Source organism: Carassius auratus, unplaced genomic scaffold (genome assembly GCF_003368295.1).
Source record: "Carassius auratus strain Wakin unplaced genomic scaffold, ASM336829v1 scaf_tig00017060, whole genome shotgun sequence".
Taxonomy (NCBI): Eukaryota; Metazoa; Chordata; class Actinopteri; order Cypriniformes; family Cyprinidae; genus Carassius; species Carassius auratus.
The window spans coordinates 659,916-675,485 of NW_020524735.1; the positions used below are offsets into that span (position 1 = coordinate 659,916).

Here is a 15,570-nt window from a genome sequence, read left to right on the forward strand (position 1 = left end):
TAATGTACAAATCTACATAAACCACTAGATGGCACAAAAACTTGGAGTAGCACATCTGGCTGCTCTAAGTTGATTCTGTTCTAATTTGATCTAATATTTGATGTTTTTTTATGTTGTAGATTTAAGTAGCAAATGAGAATCACTAAAATAATTGAATATAATTGGGACAAAGGACTTTTTTTAATGAATTTCAGTTTTAAGGTAATAGAAGAAACAGTTTAAAGGAAGTATATGTAAAAGTATGGTATTTTGGGGTAAAAAGCGCCGCTGCTGTTGGAGCTAAAGACACAATAATAAACATGATAATAAATAGCCGGCTGATTTTTTCCTGCTGAAATAATTACGTCTGAAAGTTGCCATGACATGGTTAAATTCAGATGGTAAATATAATATAATAAGTTGGCTATCCACCAATGAGAAAATCACCATGTTTTAAAATGAAACCATGAAAATATGATTTTATTCAAACATAATAAAATATAATTTGTCTGTAAACATGTGTTAAATTAATATGGGATCTCCTTCATGCTTTCAGAATTTTCACTTTTTTAAATAATTTTTAAATATATTTTTATATTAACATATTTTACTGACAGTAAATTTAACACATTTTATTATATTATAAATAGAAAATAGTAGGCTATAAACTTTGCAAACCGCTTGACCTCGTAACCTCATACATTTAAAGATTTTTAAACCAAGTAAATCACTTATGATTTATTTTCACACAAACTCTCTTGCTCCATGTTCAATACAAACGTGTGTGTGTGTGTGTGTGTGTGTGTGTGTGTGTGTTTTCTGCAATCATACATTACAGGCGTAGCAAAAAGAAAAGAAAAAAAATATTATATATAAATCAGTAGATACGCCAAACCCATCGTTCAAATTCATGCCTAGTTTCCAGTCAAACATACCAGGACACGCTTTTTAACAGCCACATTAATCTCATTCAGATTGCTTCTTTCCGGGACTTTTTCATACATGCAACATCAACAAATCACATTTTCACAACCCGTTTCCTTGTCGATGACGACAGTAGAGGGCGGAGTCGAGGAACAGGACAGGTGAAGAATACAGCGCTCATCTGAGCAGTGTTCATTCATTTCTGCAGCACTAGAGAGTGAAGATGAGCAACTGGATCATCAATCAAGGGCTCAGCGCCTTCATCTTGGTAAGATACGAGATTATTTTGCTAATTATTTCTGTTAAATAAAATCGGCCAATACAGTTAAAACTTAAGTTAAAATAAGTCAAATTTGTCCATTATTTGTAAGATATTGATGTGTCTGTATTTGTAGGTGGTGTGGATGGGCATCAACATCTTTCTGTTTGTCTACTACTACTTACTCTATGATCTGGGACCACAATTTGAGTACACTCGTGAACTTTTAGGGGTAAGTAATACCATAAAAAAAATATGCATTTTGCAATGCACTGGCTAAGACAAAAGAAGGCACCTAAGGAAGATGTTTTATTCATGAGATTCAAAGTTAGGTTTCATTTAGTAAAAAGAGAGATAAGCAGAGTAAACATAGTGAAAGTGAATGTAATTCTGTTTCTTTCAGTCTGCATTATCTTGGGCCAGAGCTCCAGCTGCTGTACTCAACTTCAACTGCATGCTGATACTTTTACCAGTGTGCCGAAACCTGCTGTCTCTGCTCCGCGGCTCCTTCATAGTGAGTTGCTGCACACTTGCACATTTGTGTCTGAGAGAGTATATGTGAACCTCTGTAAGTATTTTGCTCTCCTGTCTGTTTCAGTGCTGTGGCAGAACAATGAGGAAACAGCTGGACAAAAATCTGACTTTCCACAAGCTGGTTGCTTACATGATTGCCCTTATGACAGGTAAAAGTGTTCTTTGAAAAATTAACAGGAAGATGTTCTGCATATCACAGCTTAAGCTTACTTAAGCTTGCACCTGAATGATAGGCTACAGTTTTACAGGAAAGGGCTTGCATGTGCAGTAGCTATTGCAGAACATTAAATATGCAATTCAATATAGTAAACATGCAATAGTGTTCTATATTTCATCAAACGTTCTCATTCACAGTTTGAGCCGTAGGCTAGGTATTTCATTCTGAATACTAGCATTGCAGAAAGTGTTATTCTTCTTGAAAAAAAAAAAAAAAACTAGATAGACATTGTAAATACAAGAATCAGTTTCTTACTAATTTGAAACTTGATCAGTGTTTGGGTGTGAATAAAGATTTGAAATCTATTTAATTTATCAGTATTAAATAGAATATATTTGCAAGTAAACAATAATTAGAACTATTGAAACATGTTGTAACACAATGTCCGATTTTGACCATATGAAATCCTTCTTTAATGCAGCGGTTCACACTGTCGCTCATTTGTTTAACGCGGAGTGGTACACAAACAGTTTCCAAGGTCGATATGGGCCCCTTGCCAATAAACTGTCCATGCTCAATGACTCTCGTGAATTAAACACCACTTACCTGAATCCCATTCTCTCCAATTCTACTGTGAGTTACTGAACTTTTAATGGCTTTTATTACGATTTTTACATTTCCCTGTAATTTTGATTTTATATACAGTACACCGCCATTCAATAGTTTGGGGTCAGTGAGTATTTTTGCTTGCATTTAATTAATACTTTTAGAATCTTTCTTACTTCAAACTTGAATGGTAGTTTACAATTGACTATGTTGCTTCTGAAGGTATGATATATACCTGCTCTAAACTTGTTTCCTTGTACTCCAGACTCCAACGATTTTAGTATTCACAACTATTGCAGGTCTCACAGGAGTCGTCATAACTCTTGCCCTCATCCTCATGATCACTTCATCAATGGAAGTCATTCGCAGAAACTATTTTGAGGTCTTTTGGTACACACATCACCTCTTCATCGTTTTCTTTGCTGGCTTAGTTTTCCATGGTGCAGGGTAAGATCTGTTTAACTGGGTCTAATAAAAAAAAAAAAAAAAACTGATTTGTAGGACAATAAGATTAATTAAAATATTCTGTTTGGCTTCTGTCCAGACGCATTGTGCGAAGTCAGCAAGTGACCAATCCACCTCACGATAATTCCTTCTGCGAAGATCAGCCAGAGAGCTGGGGGGAAATTGATGAATGTCCACTTCCGCAGTTTGCAGGAGGGTTTCCTCAGGTAAAAGTTGTCACATTTACAATTACACAGACTGTGACGGATTTATTTGAGTGCTTACCAATTTCAATTTGTTGAATCCTCTGTTGCAGACCTGGATGTGGGTAATTGGACCAATGATAATTTATCTTTGTGAGCGGCTGCTACGTTTCATTCGCTACATGCAGCCTGTCAGTTATAAGAAGGTGAGTCTTCATGGACTACATTGTTCATCTAAACCCCAGTATAGTTGTTCTGTAATGACAAACTGTTTCCATTCTTGCATTTTAGATTGTAATCCGCCCATCCAAGGTGTTGGAACTGCAGCTGGTGAAGCCTGGATTCAAGATGGAAGTCGGCCAGTATGTGTTCCTCAACTGTCCTGCCATCTCACAGCTTGAGTGGCACCCATTTACCATGACATCAGCCCCAGAAGAGGACTTCTTTAGTGTGCACATCCGCTCAGTTGGAGATTGGACTGAAAAGCTCATCAAGATGGTCGAAAACCTGCCAGAGGGTGGGCAAGGACCAAAGTATGTACTTTGTACTATTTCACTTATTCTCTGAAAATAAAGATTCAAAAAGGAGTTTTTCACAGCAGTTCTATAGAAGAACCATTTGGAGTTCCCAAAGAAGCTTTCAGTGAAATGCAGTCTTAAAAATAAAGGTTCTTTATTGCCATTTAGAGTTCCATGAAGAAGCTTTAACATCCATGGAATCTTTCCATTTCACAAAAGGTTCTTTATAGTGGAAAATAATTATTAAAATATTCTTCACAATTATAATAAAAAAATATTCTTTTAAGAACTGTTCATTGAAAGGTTCTTTGGGAACCCAAAGTGGTTCTTTTATGGCATTGCTGCAACACCCTTGTTAAGGGGAGTGTGTTCTTAACCTGTTAACTGTCACCTGTCCGCTCTGTGGGACGCCTAGATTTTCTTCACTATATTACAATTAAAACTAATCTAATCTTGATAAACTATATATCGTTGGAAAGGTCTAAGACTCCCAAATAAATATTTTACCAGTGTTTTTTGCTAAAGATTATGTAGGAAAAGTAATCAATTAATTTATGACAAGAGTGCACCCTCAAAAATCTAAATTATAACTAGAGTTTTGACATTTGTTTAAAAAAGAAGACTTGTTTGTTGCCTTTTTCTCTATCACATTTTAGAAATCATCAGAAGTTATATATCGACTGAAAACTTAAAATCTCAAAATTCATCCTTTAAAACCCATTTTAAAATCAGACATTGCATTTCCATGTAAATGGTACATCAATATCATGTTACAAAATATTTTCATTCATGAATTATAAAAATTTAAGTTTGGATCGTACACTACAAGGTCAATGTTCAAAAATTTGAGTGACAGTTAAGAGGTTAAAATAAAAAGAAATGTCATAGTATGATGGTTCTTTCTAATTATGGTTCTTAATGGAACCATAGATGCCAGTTTAAAAAACTTTACTTTTAAGTGTGTAGGGCATTACACATTCATGTATTCTTCAGGCTGCAGTTCTTAATTTCAGCTTAAGGAAAAGATATTTCAAAATATGGAAAATGACACACAGGATCAGTAATATAAACATAAATAATCTTTTCTTTTTGCATCAGGATGGCTGTGGATGGCCCGCTTGGAACTGCGAGTGAGGATGTATTTGATTATGAGGTCAGCATGTTGGTGGGTGCTGGGATTGGAGTGACCCCATTTGCCTCTATCCTGAAGTCGATTTGGTACAAGTTTAAAGACTCTGACCCCAAACTACGAACAAAGAGGGTGAGAACATGTGGGACAAAAATAATTAAGTTGTTTGCAAAGGTTGAGTACAATCACTCTTGTTGTTACTGTAAAATTACAAATATTTGCGTTCATGTCTTAGATTTAGACAAAGTCTGGGATTCCTTGAAATTCTGTTTCTTCTTAATGTCTAACTTTTCTGTTTAGATTTACTTCTACTGGCTGTGTAGAGAGACATACGCCTTTGAGTGGTTTGCAGATCTCCTACTGGTCCTTGAGAAAGACATGGAGGAACGAGGAATGAGGGACTTCCTCACATATAAGCTCTACCTCACCGGATGGGACCAGAGTCATGTACGTGATATAAAACTGTTGTGATCTGAAAAGCAAGTTGACCTAATTTGCATAAATCACAGAACATCTAATCTTTTATTTGTAGGTTAACCATGCAATGGTGCATTTCGATAAAGATCGAGATATCATCACCGGTCTAAAACAAAAGACTGGTTATGGCCGGCCGAACTGGGATAGAGAATTTGAACAAGTTCGGCAAGAAAACCCATCGTAAGTTGCGAAACTTTTCATGATGTAACAAATTCCCACATGTGACAAAAACAACCCAGCACTAAAAGTTTATTTTAAATATACACAGGTCTGTGGTTGGAACGTTCTTGTGTGGCCCACAAGCTTTAGCAAAGGACTTGGAGAAGAAATGTGTGAAATACTCAGACGTAGATCCACGGAAAACCAAGTTTTACTTTAACAAAGAGAACTTCTGAGGAACTTTTTCACAGGAAGTATCATGCTTTGTCAGCAGTATCATGCTCTGTCATTTCTTGAATCTTTACGTCTAAATGATTCTGCATTGCTGTTACAAGAAAATGACACCCTTCATCCTGCAAGAGACTAATTCGGTGTCAAAAGTCTGCTCATTGTATTGTTTTCAAGGTTTGGCTTTCCAATTTCCTGGTTAGCAATGAATCACCAAGAATCAAGGAAATCAGACATACACCAGAATGTATTGTGTTTTTATAAGTTCTTCCTTGTGTAAATAAGTGCTCTAAAATTAGCATTGCAAGGAGTTGTTGAAAAGGATTTCAGAATTTCACCTCTTTTTAAAAGGTGAAAAAGGAAAAGCTGTTTTTCTATAAAACCACATATATCTGATCTAACATGTGACATGGTTATTTACTGTTTTTTTTTAACCTTTGAAGAATCAAACCAACTTTATCATTTAAGACATAAATGAATACTGTACATTATATATAATGTATTTTCTGAACAGTTTTTATAATAAATTACAGAGACAGGAAATATTCAGTTTAGAAAATAATTCCAGTTGTTTATTTTTTCATGAGCAGTAAGTTGTGAACTACTATTATTCATATACAACTGGCCTCACTTAAAATGAAAAACTAGCTAGAAAACAAAAACAACAAGTTACAAATGTGGATGACCTGCAGACCAATACAAAAGAAGCCAGGGATGGTTGTCTGATCAGATACAGATCTTCCTGCAATCACAAAGTTGTAGAGTCAGATTTTTCAGACGTGCACTAACCCAAAATAATCACGGTTACATAAGAAAACCGCTTTGTTGCAGAGCCTGTAATTAACATAAACAGTTTTAGGATGGATGCAAAAGAAAGAAAAGAACTTGCGTCACAAGATGAGTCTTCAGGGTGCGCCTGCCGTCTTCTGAATCTGCTCCTTCAGTATCAAGATACTCTGTCTCTGTTCTGGTGGCAGCATAGCGATCTGTTCTGGGGTCAGCTGCAGGACCTGCATAATCAAGGCAGCCTGGGAATGTGGAAACAGCATAGAGATTAGCATCTACAAAACATACGTATGATTACATCGCGAAAGATTCAAATTAATGAGAGTGACATAACCCCATCAACATTTAAATCAACATAACTGGTTATTCTGGAAAAACTGGTCACTGTAGGGAAAAAGGACACTCACTTTCTCATGGTCTTGTGATGAGACATCTGATGTAGGACCCTGTTAAAAGACATGACGGGATTAAAACATGAGGACATTTAAATTAAATACTGCAAGCTAAATAGTGTTCTCTGAGATAGGGCTGTACAAACAGGACAAATCGAGATAAAATAAGTGTTTTTTCTGAAAGCTATTAAAAACAGTTTTTTTGGCAGAAAAGATTTCTTTATTTCTCAATATTTGTAGTGGAAGCTGTTCAAAAATATGCTTTTATTCAACAAGACACTCAATTAATTAAAAGTTATAAAGACATTGGTATTGTTACAAAAGAAAAAATCAATCCTTTTTTATATTAATCAAATAATTTTTAAAAGAAATGTATTAAATTTTCAGCAGCACAGCTTTTTTCCCCCAATCATGATTTATAATAAATTGAGCAGCAAGTCAGTATATTATAATGCTTTCTGAAGGATCTAAAAATCAGCATTGAAATCTAAAATACATTAAAATAGAAAGCAGTCATTTTAAAATTTTAATATTTCACAATACTGCTCAAATACTGTTATTATTCATCAAGTAAATGTGACCTGTACTGGCAAAATGAGCCGGAATGTGCACTGGCTAATTTTGTGCTACAGGAAAAGAAAAAAAAAGTGAGAAATTTTATTTTTCTTTGAATTTGAGGTTCACAAATATGAGTTAAGCATCCTAAATATTCCAAATAGTAATTAAACGTCTAAAATGATCTTTATTTGCATGTTTTCTGAGAGGTCTACCTTTTTCTCTGCTCATTTCTTCATGACTGTTGCCTCCCTTCAGCACAAGTTTGGTATAGTCGTAAAGCTATACCAAATTAATGAGGCCTATGATCAATAAGTTTCAAAAATTAATTTAAAAAAGTCCTAATTGAAAGAGAACAAGTTGACAAAAGGATTGAACCCTATTTTGGGTGATAATATAGCACAACAAGAGATTCATAAGGAATTTTTTGTAGGCTGGTCAATTTTGTAACTGTGTAACAAGGTGAAAAAAAAATTACATTTTTGGAGGAAGTAGTTATGCTGTGTGTGTGAGCAAAGTCAGTAAATTTTAGTCCAATGCAATAACATCTACTAACATTTTCAGGAGAAAGAAAATCCTCTCTGGGTCAAAATGACCTGAACATAACTTGAGGGTTAAGAAAATAAGTGGGGGAAAGATGAACTGTGGCTAGGTGATTTTGCTTTGGAAACTTCAGAAAACCAACTCAAATCTCTCTCAAAATTGACTGCTGACTACTGATTTCAAAATTGGATGTAGCTCAGTAATTTTTCAGTCAATTCCAACAAATCAAATAGTTTTAATTGTTTTTTAAATGGATATGTTGTAAATATAAAGAACTCACTTTTAAAAATTTGCTCATTGCGACTAATTTTGCCAGAGCAGTTTACAAATGCAGCCTTGATGAGCCTAATAGACTTCTTTTAGAAAGCGTTTAAAAAAAAAAAAAACATCCCACTGACCCTGAATATTAGTGGACATGATAGATGTTTTTTTTTGCCACAGAAATAAATCTGAGTAGGATAGAAATTGTTCTCTAATATTCTAATATGAAATAGGAAACAAAGCACATTCATGACCATTTTTTAATAACTTAATAAATAAAAAACTAATTAAAAAGCTAATTTAAAATCTGCAAACCTGCTTTCCTTAAATATCACATTTAGGATTTTTAGACAGCTGCCTTTATATTTCAGAAAAAGGGTCACTTTACAATGGGATGGTCAAATTTAGAGGGTCCTAGACATTAAAACATTTGAGAAATCCTGTTTTTTTAAAAAAAAAAAAAAAAAAAAAAAAAAAAAGGAAAAAAAAAACCAAATCTACGGGAGTCTGGAAATCTTACTGGTCTTGCTGATGGAGGTGCACTCTGTCCCATGCCGTGTGGGGGAGGACCCTGCATTCCACCAGCCACAGGAACCCTCTGACCAGATATCGGACCCCGAGCATCAACAGCTCTTGGATCACGACCTTAGGAAATAAAAAAAATCTTATCTGTCAGATTATCCTTCAAACAGAGTGTTATTTCAGAAAGAAGTAAAACCGGTAATAGAGCTTTTTCACATTTGTGAGTTTCTCAGAAGCAAAGTCATCATAGTTGGGTAAACTTTGGGAGACTACATCAAATATGTTTTATTTTTATTCTAATTTGCTCAAATAGTAAAAGAAATACTCCATGATAGTGTTTTCACGACTTTCAGAAAAAAGGAGAGCGATTGATAATCTAACAGCAGCATTAACTAGTTTTTTGTAGTTTGATGCAAAGGTAATACAACACAAAGAAAAAAGGAAAGAAAAGAAATACTTTGCAGGATTGCACAGGAATGCTGATGACCACTGAAATGTATCATCACAGTCTGTGAAAAGGGTCCATACAGTTATCCAAGCCAACAAATAACTTGATTTGAAACATCTTTAAGTACCTCTAGCCTCCATGGGTGGACCCCGCTGCTCCATCATAGGACCTCTAGGTTCTCCCATCATGGGTCCTCCTCTCATCTCATGCGGGCCACGCATGTCTGGGGGAGCCATATGCATGGGCGGCCCCTGATGTTGTGGAGGGCCTCCAATGTAACCATGCCTTCAAGTAAAAAAAATTATATTTGTTACAAACTTAAAAAAACAAATCAATATGATTGTAAAAACAGTAAAAAATAAATAAATAAATCTTTAGTTATCAATATAAAGGTGAAATGAAAAATCAATATCAAAATGAAAACCTGATGTACAAAACCATTCAAAAGTTTGGACTTTACAGAGTTCATCACAATTGCCTAAAGGAAAAGATTAGTCAAGCTTCCTAAAAATATTTATGAGACTAATTTAATAATTTAAGATCAGCTGTGACCACCTAAATGTCATTTCATCAAAGTTTTTAATATACATTACCCAGGCTCCACCATTTCTCCAGTGACATTGACCAGTGATCCACCGCGTGGGTCGTTCGGACCATCGCCAAGAAGGCCTCTGGGTGGGATCCCTGGAGGGCCTTGAGGGGCCCCTCGCATTGAAGCACGTGGGTCTACTATCGGCACTGTGGAAACAAAAAACATTTACATGAAAACTGATTTTAAAAAAATGTGCATGCTTTGCCAATTTGATAAGAATCAAAAAAGAAAAAAAGAAAAGAACTGGCTATAGAATTACAATTAATGAAAGAAACTAGTGTCTAAGTGCATTACACAAACATTTCAAAACTTTGACATGTCCTATTGTGCTAACAAAGAACATGAATAATGAGGTTATAGTGTCAAGCCACTTTGCAGGTATGATGGGATCATTTGTTTGAGCAGTTTCACTATTCCCTCTAGACATCCGCGTGGTACTTTGCACTCTCTATTTGAAGTAAACTTTGTTCCACTTTGTTGGTTGCAAACTGTGTGCTGCCTTCAAATGGTTCAGGTGTGATGTTTAGGGGTACGCAAAGATAAGAAGTACACTACAAAAGGTAAACGTAGGGCTAAGACCATGAGCAGGTGAGACTCATGACAGGCCTGTTCTGAACAGACCAGAGTTATACCCATGATACCTTGAGGCCGCTCGATGGCAGCCTGCCCAGCTCCTCCCACAGGAGAGTCCTGAAGGTTTCCTGGGTCAGCATTAAGTGAAGAGAACAGGAGAGAAAACTGAGACGGCACACTTACTGATGTTACCCAGGGATGATTGTACTGATCTTAATGGACATGCACTAGAGTAGTGGTCGATATGGGGTTTTAATTGGCTAATGCAGAATCAAAATGTCCTATATAAAGTATATAAATGTACCACTATACAAAACTAAATATAAAAGCAAAATTTTATACATGGAAGTTTGTGGTCAGTAAGATTTTCTAATGTTTTTGAAACAAGTCTCTTATGCTCACTAAAGCTTAAATCTATTTGATCAAAACTACAGTAAAAACAGTAATAGTGAAAAATTACAATAAAAAATTATAACATAATTATTTATTCCTCTATTCCTCTTTCAGCAGCTATTTTACCAGACTTCAGCATCACAGGACTCTTTAAAAATCATTTAAAGTATGCTGATATGGTGCTCACTTAAGTGTTCTTATTATTACCACTGTAGAAAATGTGCTATATTTTCTTTTAATGTCAAATTTGATTAATTTAAAATGTATCCTTGCTGAAGGATGTATAATACAAAGATTAAATATTAATAAAAAGTTTTACCAGTAGCACACAAAAATAAGTTTAAAAATATATATATTTATATAAACACTGGTAAAATTATTCAAACACTTTCTATATTTAATGCTTATTCTTATTTAAAAAAAAAAAAAAAAAAGGAAAAAAAAAAGAATCCAAAATAGTTAAGGTGAAGTATGTAATTTTTCCTGATCTTACACACTATAGTGCCATCAAAATATTTATGGTTGAGTATCCTGACACAACAACACTGACTCGAGCAAATGTTAGAAAAAACGGTTTATGAAATTCTACTAGTTGACACTAGCTTGAAGAGGTGTGAATGAAAATAAAATCAATATATAAAAACCATTTTTAGCGCAGCAGACTTGTTGGCCAATACTGCTCCCTTGTGGACAAATTTGGTAATGGTCTTAAGACAGTGGAAAGAAATCATATCATAATTTTCTCACAATGACTTGTAATATCCTATATTATATAAAACAATGATACTACTTCTAAATTCTAAGCAAATGCTTAACAAATATTGCTGAAAAACCAAATGCTTGTAATGGGAAACAAATACATAAAATAAAGAATTATGAATGCATAAAATGAATACCTGGTCCTCTATCCATGGGCACAGGGCCTCCTGGAGGGATCCCTATCTGAGGCTGCATCCCACCTGTAGAGGGAGAGACCGGAGGTAAACCACTCTGGCTACACACACAGATACACAACCACCAAAGTAATCCAAGGACAACTGAGCTCACCAGCTGGTCCCATGGGTCCCTGTCCTGGCATTGGTCCGGGTACCCCACCCCCCATCTGTGGAGGCTGCATCATCTGAGGCGCTCCGTTCACATGCATACCTGGCTGTGAGTAACAGGACCAACAGAAGATTACAACCCAACTGAGCCTTACTACAGTGCACCTCTAACAACGAGGCAAAAAAGATTTTACCAAATGCTGAAAACTATCGTGTAATTATGAAAACCAAACTACATTTTACATGCAAAGTCCATTTATTGGGTTTTACTTAAACTGTTATATATACTGTTGACAGTATATGCCAACTCATGTCTGGATATTAAGTAAACTTCATGAAAACTTGTCAATTAAAAAAAAAAAAAAAAAAAAAAGACCAAATACACTACCATTCAAAAGCTTGAGGTCAGCGAGATTTTGTTAAGAAATTAATACTTTTATTTCGCTAGGATTTGTATCAAATTACATTAAATTGCATTAAATTGATAAATGACAGTAAATATATTAATTATTAAAATTTGAAGCTGCAAAACAGTTTTCAACATTGATAAGAAAAGTTTCTTGAGCATCAGTTCAGCATTTTAGTTATTTCTGAAGGATCATGTGACACTAAAGACTGGAGCAACAGGTGCTGAAAATTCACATTAATACATTACATTATAATTCAAAATAAAGTTAATTTATATTATAATAATATTTCACAATAATATGTTTTAATGTATTTTTGTTCAAATAAATGCAGCCTCGGTGAGCATTAAAGTCTTTTTTCAAAAACCCTAAAAACACAAGCTTTTGAACAGTCCTGTATGAAAACAAAACAGTACTACTATTTAATGCATCTCGGAATAATACTAACCATTGGTTGAGACTGAGAGACAGGTACATTGGGCTGAGGGAGGGGCTGGTTAGGTACCGGTCCAGGCTGAGGACTTGGGTTTATGGGCTGAACCACAGCTGGACGGTGAAGCATTTTCTGTGAGAATGAGGGACAATTATTAATTTGATTATGTTTATATGGTTTAATGTCACATATTAAACAACTGGTTTAAAACATTGTCACAATCCTTGATATTTACAACAATACTTATTGAAGGAGATTAATAAAACATTCTCAGTCTTTACAATCCATGTACCAAGATGCTTTCAATTTGTCTAAGTAGTGCATTCCTTTAGAGGCATTTCATGATCCTACCAGAGCGATTTCAGGGTCCACAATCCTCATGACCACCTGAGCCTGCAGCAGGGCGTAAGCGAGCTGAGGGTTCTGCAGGAGCATGTTTCTGGCCTCCTGGGGACTGTTCTGCACACACAGCTGTACGAGCAAGAACAGGACGATACATCATACAAATCACATTTTTAGATTCACAAAGCTTCAAATAACACATTCATTTCAAATGTTAATTTCTTGGAACAATAGAATTGCAATCAATTAAAGGTATAATTCACTCCAAAACAGAAAATGTCATCATTTATTTGCACTTAATTAATCTGTAATATTTCTGCTTATCTTCCAAACATAAATCAAGATATATTTTTTACAAACATTTTTTTAATGAAATGCAAGAGTATTCTCTCTCTCCATTAAAAGTCCATAACCCTCACACTTCAAACATTAATGAAGACACTATAAAATCATTCCATATGAATCAAGATGTTTAAATCGAAGCTTTCTGAAAAGTAACGATCGCTTTTCATTATAAAAATATATCATTTCAAGTTTTAATCACATATCTATTAATCAACACAGAAACCAAATATTTATTCTACAATGTCTTCAACAAATGTTTTGGAGTGTTAAGTTACGGATGAATGGACTTTCAATGAAGGAACAGAAATCTCTCATGTTTCATTAAAATATTTGTGACTCAGAGACGAACAAAAGTTCATCTATGAATCTGGAACAACATGAGGGTGAGCAAATGATGACCAATTTATTTTAGGGAGCACTAATACTTTAAGAAACTTGGTTTCTCCAGGTAACCCCCTTGATCTGAAGTGTCAGTCTTAAATTGAACAGGCCGCTTTCCTACACTCACTTTCATCTGTTTCATTAACTCAAACATCTGTTCAGGAGGCAGGCTGGCTACTGCCCTGCTGATGGACTCCGGAGCTTCTTCTGGTGTGCAGCCGTCTCCGTAAGGGGACTCAAGAATTGGAGCGCCAGTGCCCAGACCTGTGGAAACAATCATGCAGGTCAATCAAAATAGCCATTTCTAGTGCACAAGATTTCTCCCTTTGGATAGAATATTAGACTTCAAAACTCAAACTTACTTTTGAGCTCCTCTTTATTCTTCTCACTAGCAGCGTTGTCGACACGGAGAGCTCTGCCGCTGAACTCTCGGCCATTGAGGTTACGCATGGCACTGAGCGCCGTCTCCTGATCCTGGTACTCACAGAAGCCATATCCCTTTGGCTTACCGGTTTCTCTGTCATACACCAACCTGCAAGAAGTTTTTTCCCCCCTGATCAACACCATGTTTCCTCTAAGTTACCACATGTTATTTGAGGCATTATTGTACATACCTAAAACTAACGACAAGTCCAACCTCTGAGAAGATGTCTTTCAGCTGCTCCTCTGTGGCTTCATATGGGATGTTTCCAACTGTTACCAAAATACAAACATTAAGGGAAACAAGGAACCATGTTGAAAACTGTTCTACAGTTACAGCACACAACTGCATCAGTAACAGTTACATGCCGTAGTTCTAGACCTAATGATTGTTTATACGTGAACATCTATGCATGATCTGCAAACAATAATACCTAAAATAATTCTTTGGAAGTCTATGAAACAATACACTTTGAAATAAGGTGTTACATGATCGTATTTTGGAGTTTTAGTTGTGACTTAACTGTAAGTGAGTGAGGTTTAGCTTAGCAGCTAACGAAACTAATGAATAGTAGACGCAAGAAACAAACTAAACCGGTCTGTTCATACATACCGAACACCGATCGTAACGAGCGGTCCACCGCTGGGTCTCTAGCAGCTGCAGCTGCCGCAGCCATGGCTAAATTCGCCATATATTCGTTGATAAAGTCAAGGATAACACGATAAGAGACCACCACAGAGCGATGAGAAGCCAGTTAACATGTAGTAAAATATAGATGGCGCCGCACGACCGATATTTCAAAATAAGAGTCCGAAGTCGCGCTTTATCCTGCATTTGGTGTATATTATAATTGAACAGCAAGATTATATAACATTATATTATAAACAACCAACAATTGGAAATAAACAATAAAATAAAATAAATATACACTTGGTAAAGCTAACAATCATTTTTATTTTATTCATAAAATATTGTCAATGTACTGCCTGGTTGGGGTTTAGCAACACTGACATTAATTCAATTAATCTGCAATTTTTCATATTTCCTTAAAACAGCTTGTGAAGTCAAGAAGTACATTTTCCCAATATATGCAGGTCTTGAATGTTGTAATACATATCAGTGCAGTGCAACAAAATAACTTGTCAATATTCTTTAATTAAAAAAAGACAATAAAATGCATAGATAAAAGCAGTTGATGCAGAATTGCTTTAAACATCCTTCATAAGCTTATGTTAAGAACGTTTTAATAAAAATATAACAAGAGTAATTTTCTCTGAAGAGTGAGAATCATCATACAATATGTCAGTAGAAATGTTTTATATCCCCTGACAATTTTATTTTCTAAATATCTAAGCTCTATAAAATAAACTATAAATTGAAATAGTTATTATTTGAAATGTAAAATGTACTTTAAAGTTCAGGATTTTTCTCCATGCATATATATAAAAGTTTTACATGTTGCACTATATCTTGATTTGGAGCTTTTTAAACTGTTTTTAATTAATTTGAAAATATT

The 15,570-nt window shown here is 35.1% G+C and overlaps 2 protein-coding genes across 4 annotated transcripts; one reads left to right on the forward strand and one right to left on the reverse strand.

The window, feature by feature from the left end:
- The first annotated feature begins 1,063 nt into the window (after nucleotides 1-1,063).
- Nucleotides 1,064-6,020, forward strand: LOC113075448 (cytochrome b-245 heavy chain). 2 transcript variants are annotated; one of them, XM_026248169.1, is made up of 13 exons: nucleotides 1,064-1,171; nucleotides 1,299-1,394; nucleotides 1,566-1,676; nucleotides 1,761-1,845; nucleotides 2,335-2,486; nucleotides 2,725-2,906; nucleotides 3,004-3,130; nucleotides 3,220-3,312; nucleotides 3,398-3,639; nucleotides 4,723-4,885; nucleotides 5,054-5,200; nucleotides 5,286-5,410; nucleotides 5,499-6,020. In XM_026248169.1, the coding sequence occupies exons 1-13, from the start codon at nucleotides 1,127-1,129 to the stop codon at nucleotides 5,623-5,625; spliced, it is 1,695 nt and encodes a 564-aa protein (XP_026103954.1). In that variant the 5' UTR covers nucleotides 1,064-1,126; the 3' UTR covers nucleotides 5,626-6,020. The 2 variants fall into 2 exon arrangements, with proteins under 2 accessions (XP_026103954.1, XP_026103955.1); XM_026248170.1 differs by lacking the exon at nucleotides 2,335-2,486 and having other exon boundaries at nucleotides 2,759-2,906.
- A 142-nt stretch (nucleotides 6,021-6,162) lies between these two features.
- LOC113075449 (cleavage stimulation factor subunit 2-like) lies at nucleotides 6,163-14,833 on the reverse strand. Of its 2 annotated transcripts, XM_026248171.1 has the most exons (15): nucleotides 14,667-14,833; nucleotides 14,248-14,326; nucleotides 13,996-14,165; nucleotides 13,761-13,897; nucleotides 12,917-13,036; nucleotides 12,581-12,697; nucleotides 11,730-11,832; nucleotides 11,579-11,641; nucleotides 10,358-10,417; nucleotides 9,718-9,862; nucleotides 9,252-9,409; nucleotides 8,675-8,799; nucleotides 6,811-6,849; nucleotides 6,507-6,645; nucleotides 6,163-6,359 (listed from the first exon to the last, which is right to left on the reverse strand). In XM_026248171.1, the coding sequence occupies exons 1-14, from the start codon at nucleotides 14,743-14,745 to the stop codon at nucleotides 6,523-6,525; spliced, it is 1,518 nt and encodes a 505-aa protein (XP_026103956.1). In that variant the 5' UTR covers nucleotides 14,746-14,833; the 3' UTR covers nucleotides 6,163-6,359; nucleotides 6,507-6,522. The 2 variants fall into 2 exon arrangements, with proteins under 2 accessions (XP_026103956.1, XP_026103957.1); XM_026248172.1 differs by lacking the exon at nucleotides 10,358-10,417 and having other exon boundaries at nucleotides 14,667-14,832.
- Nucleotides 14,834-15,570: the final 737 nt, after the last annotated feature.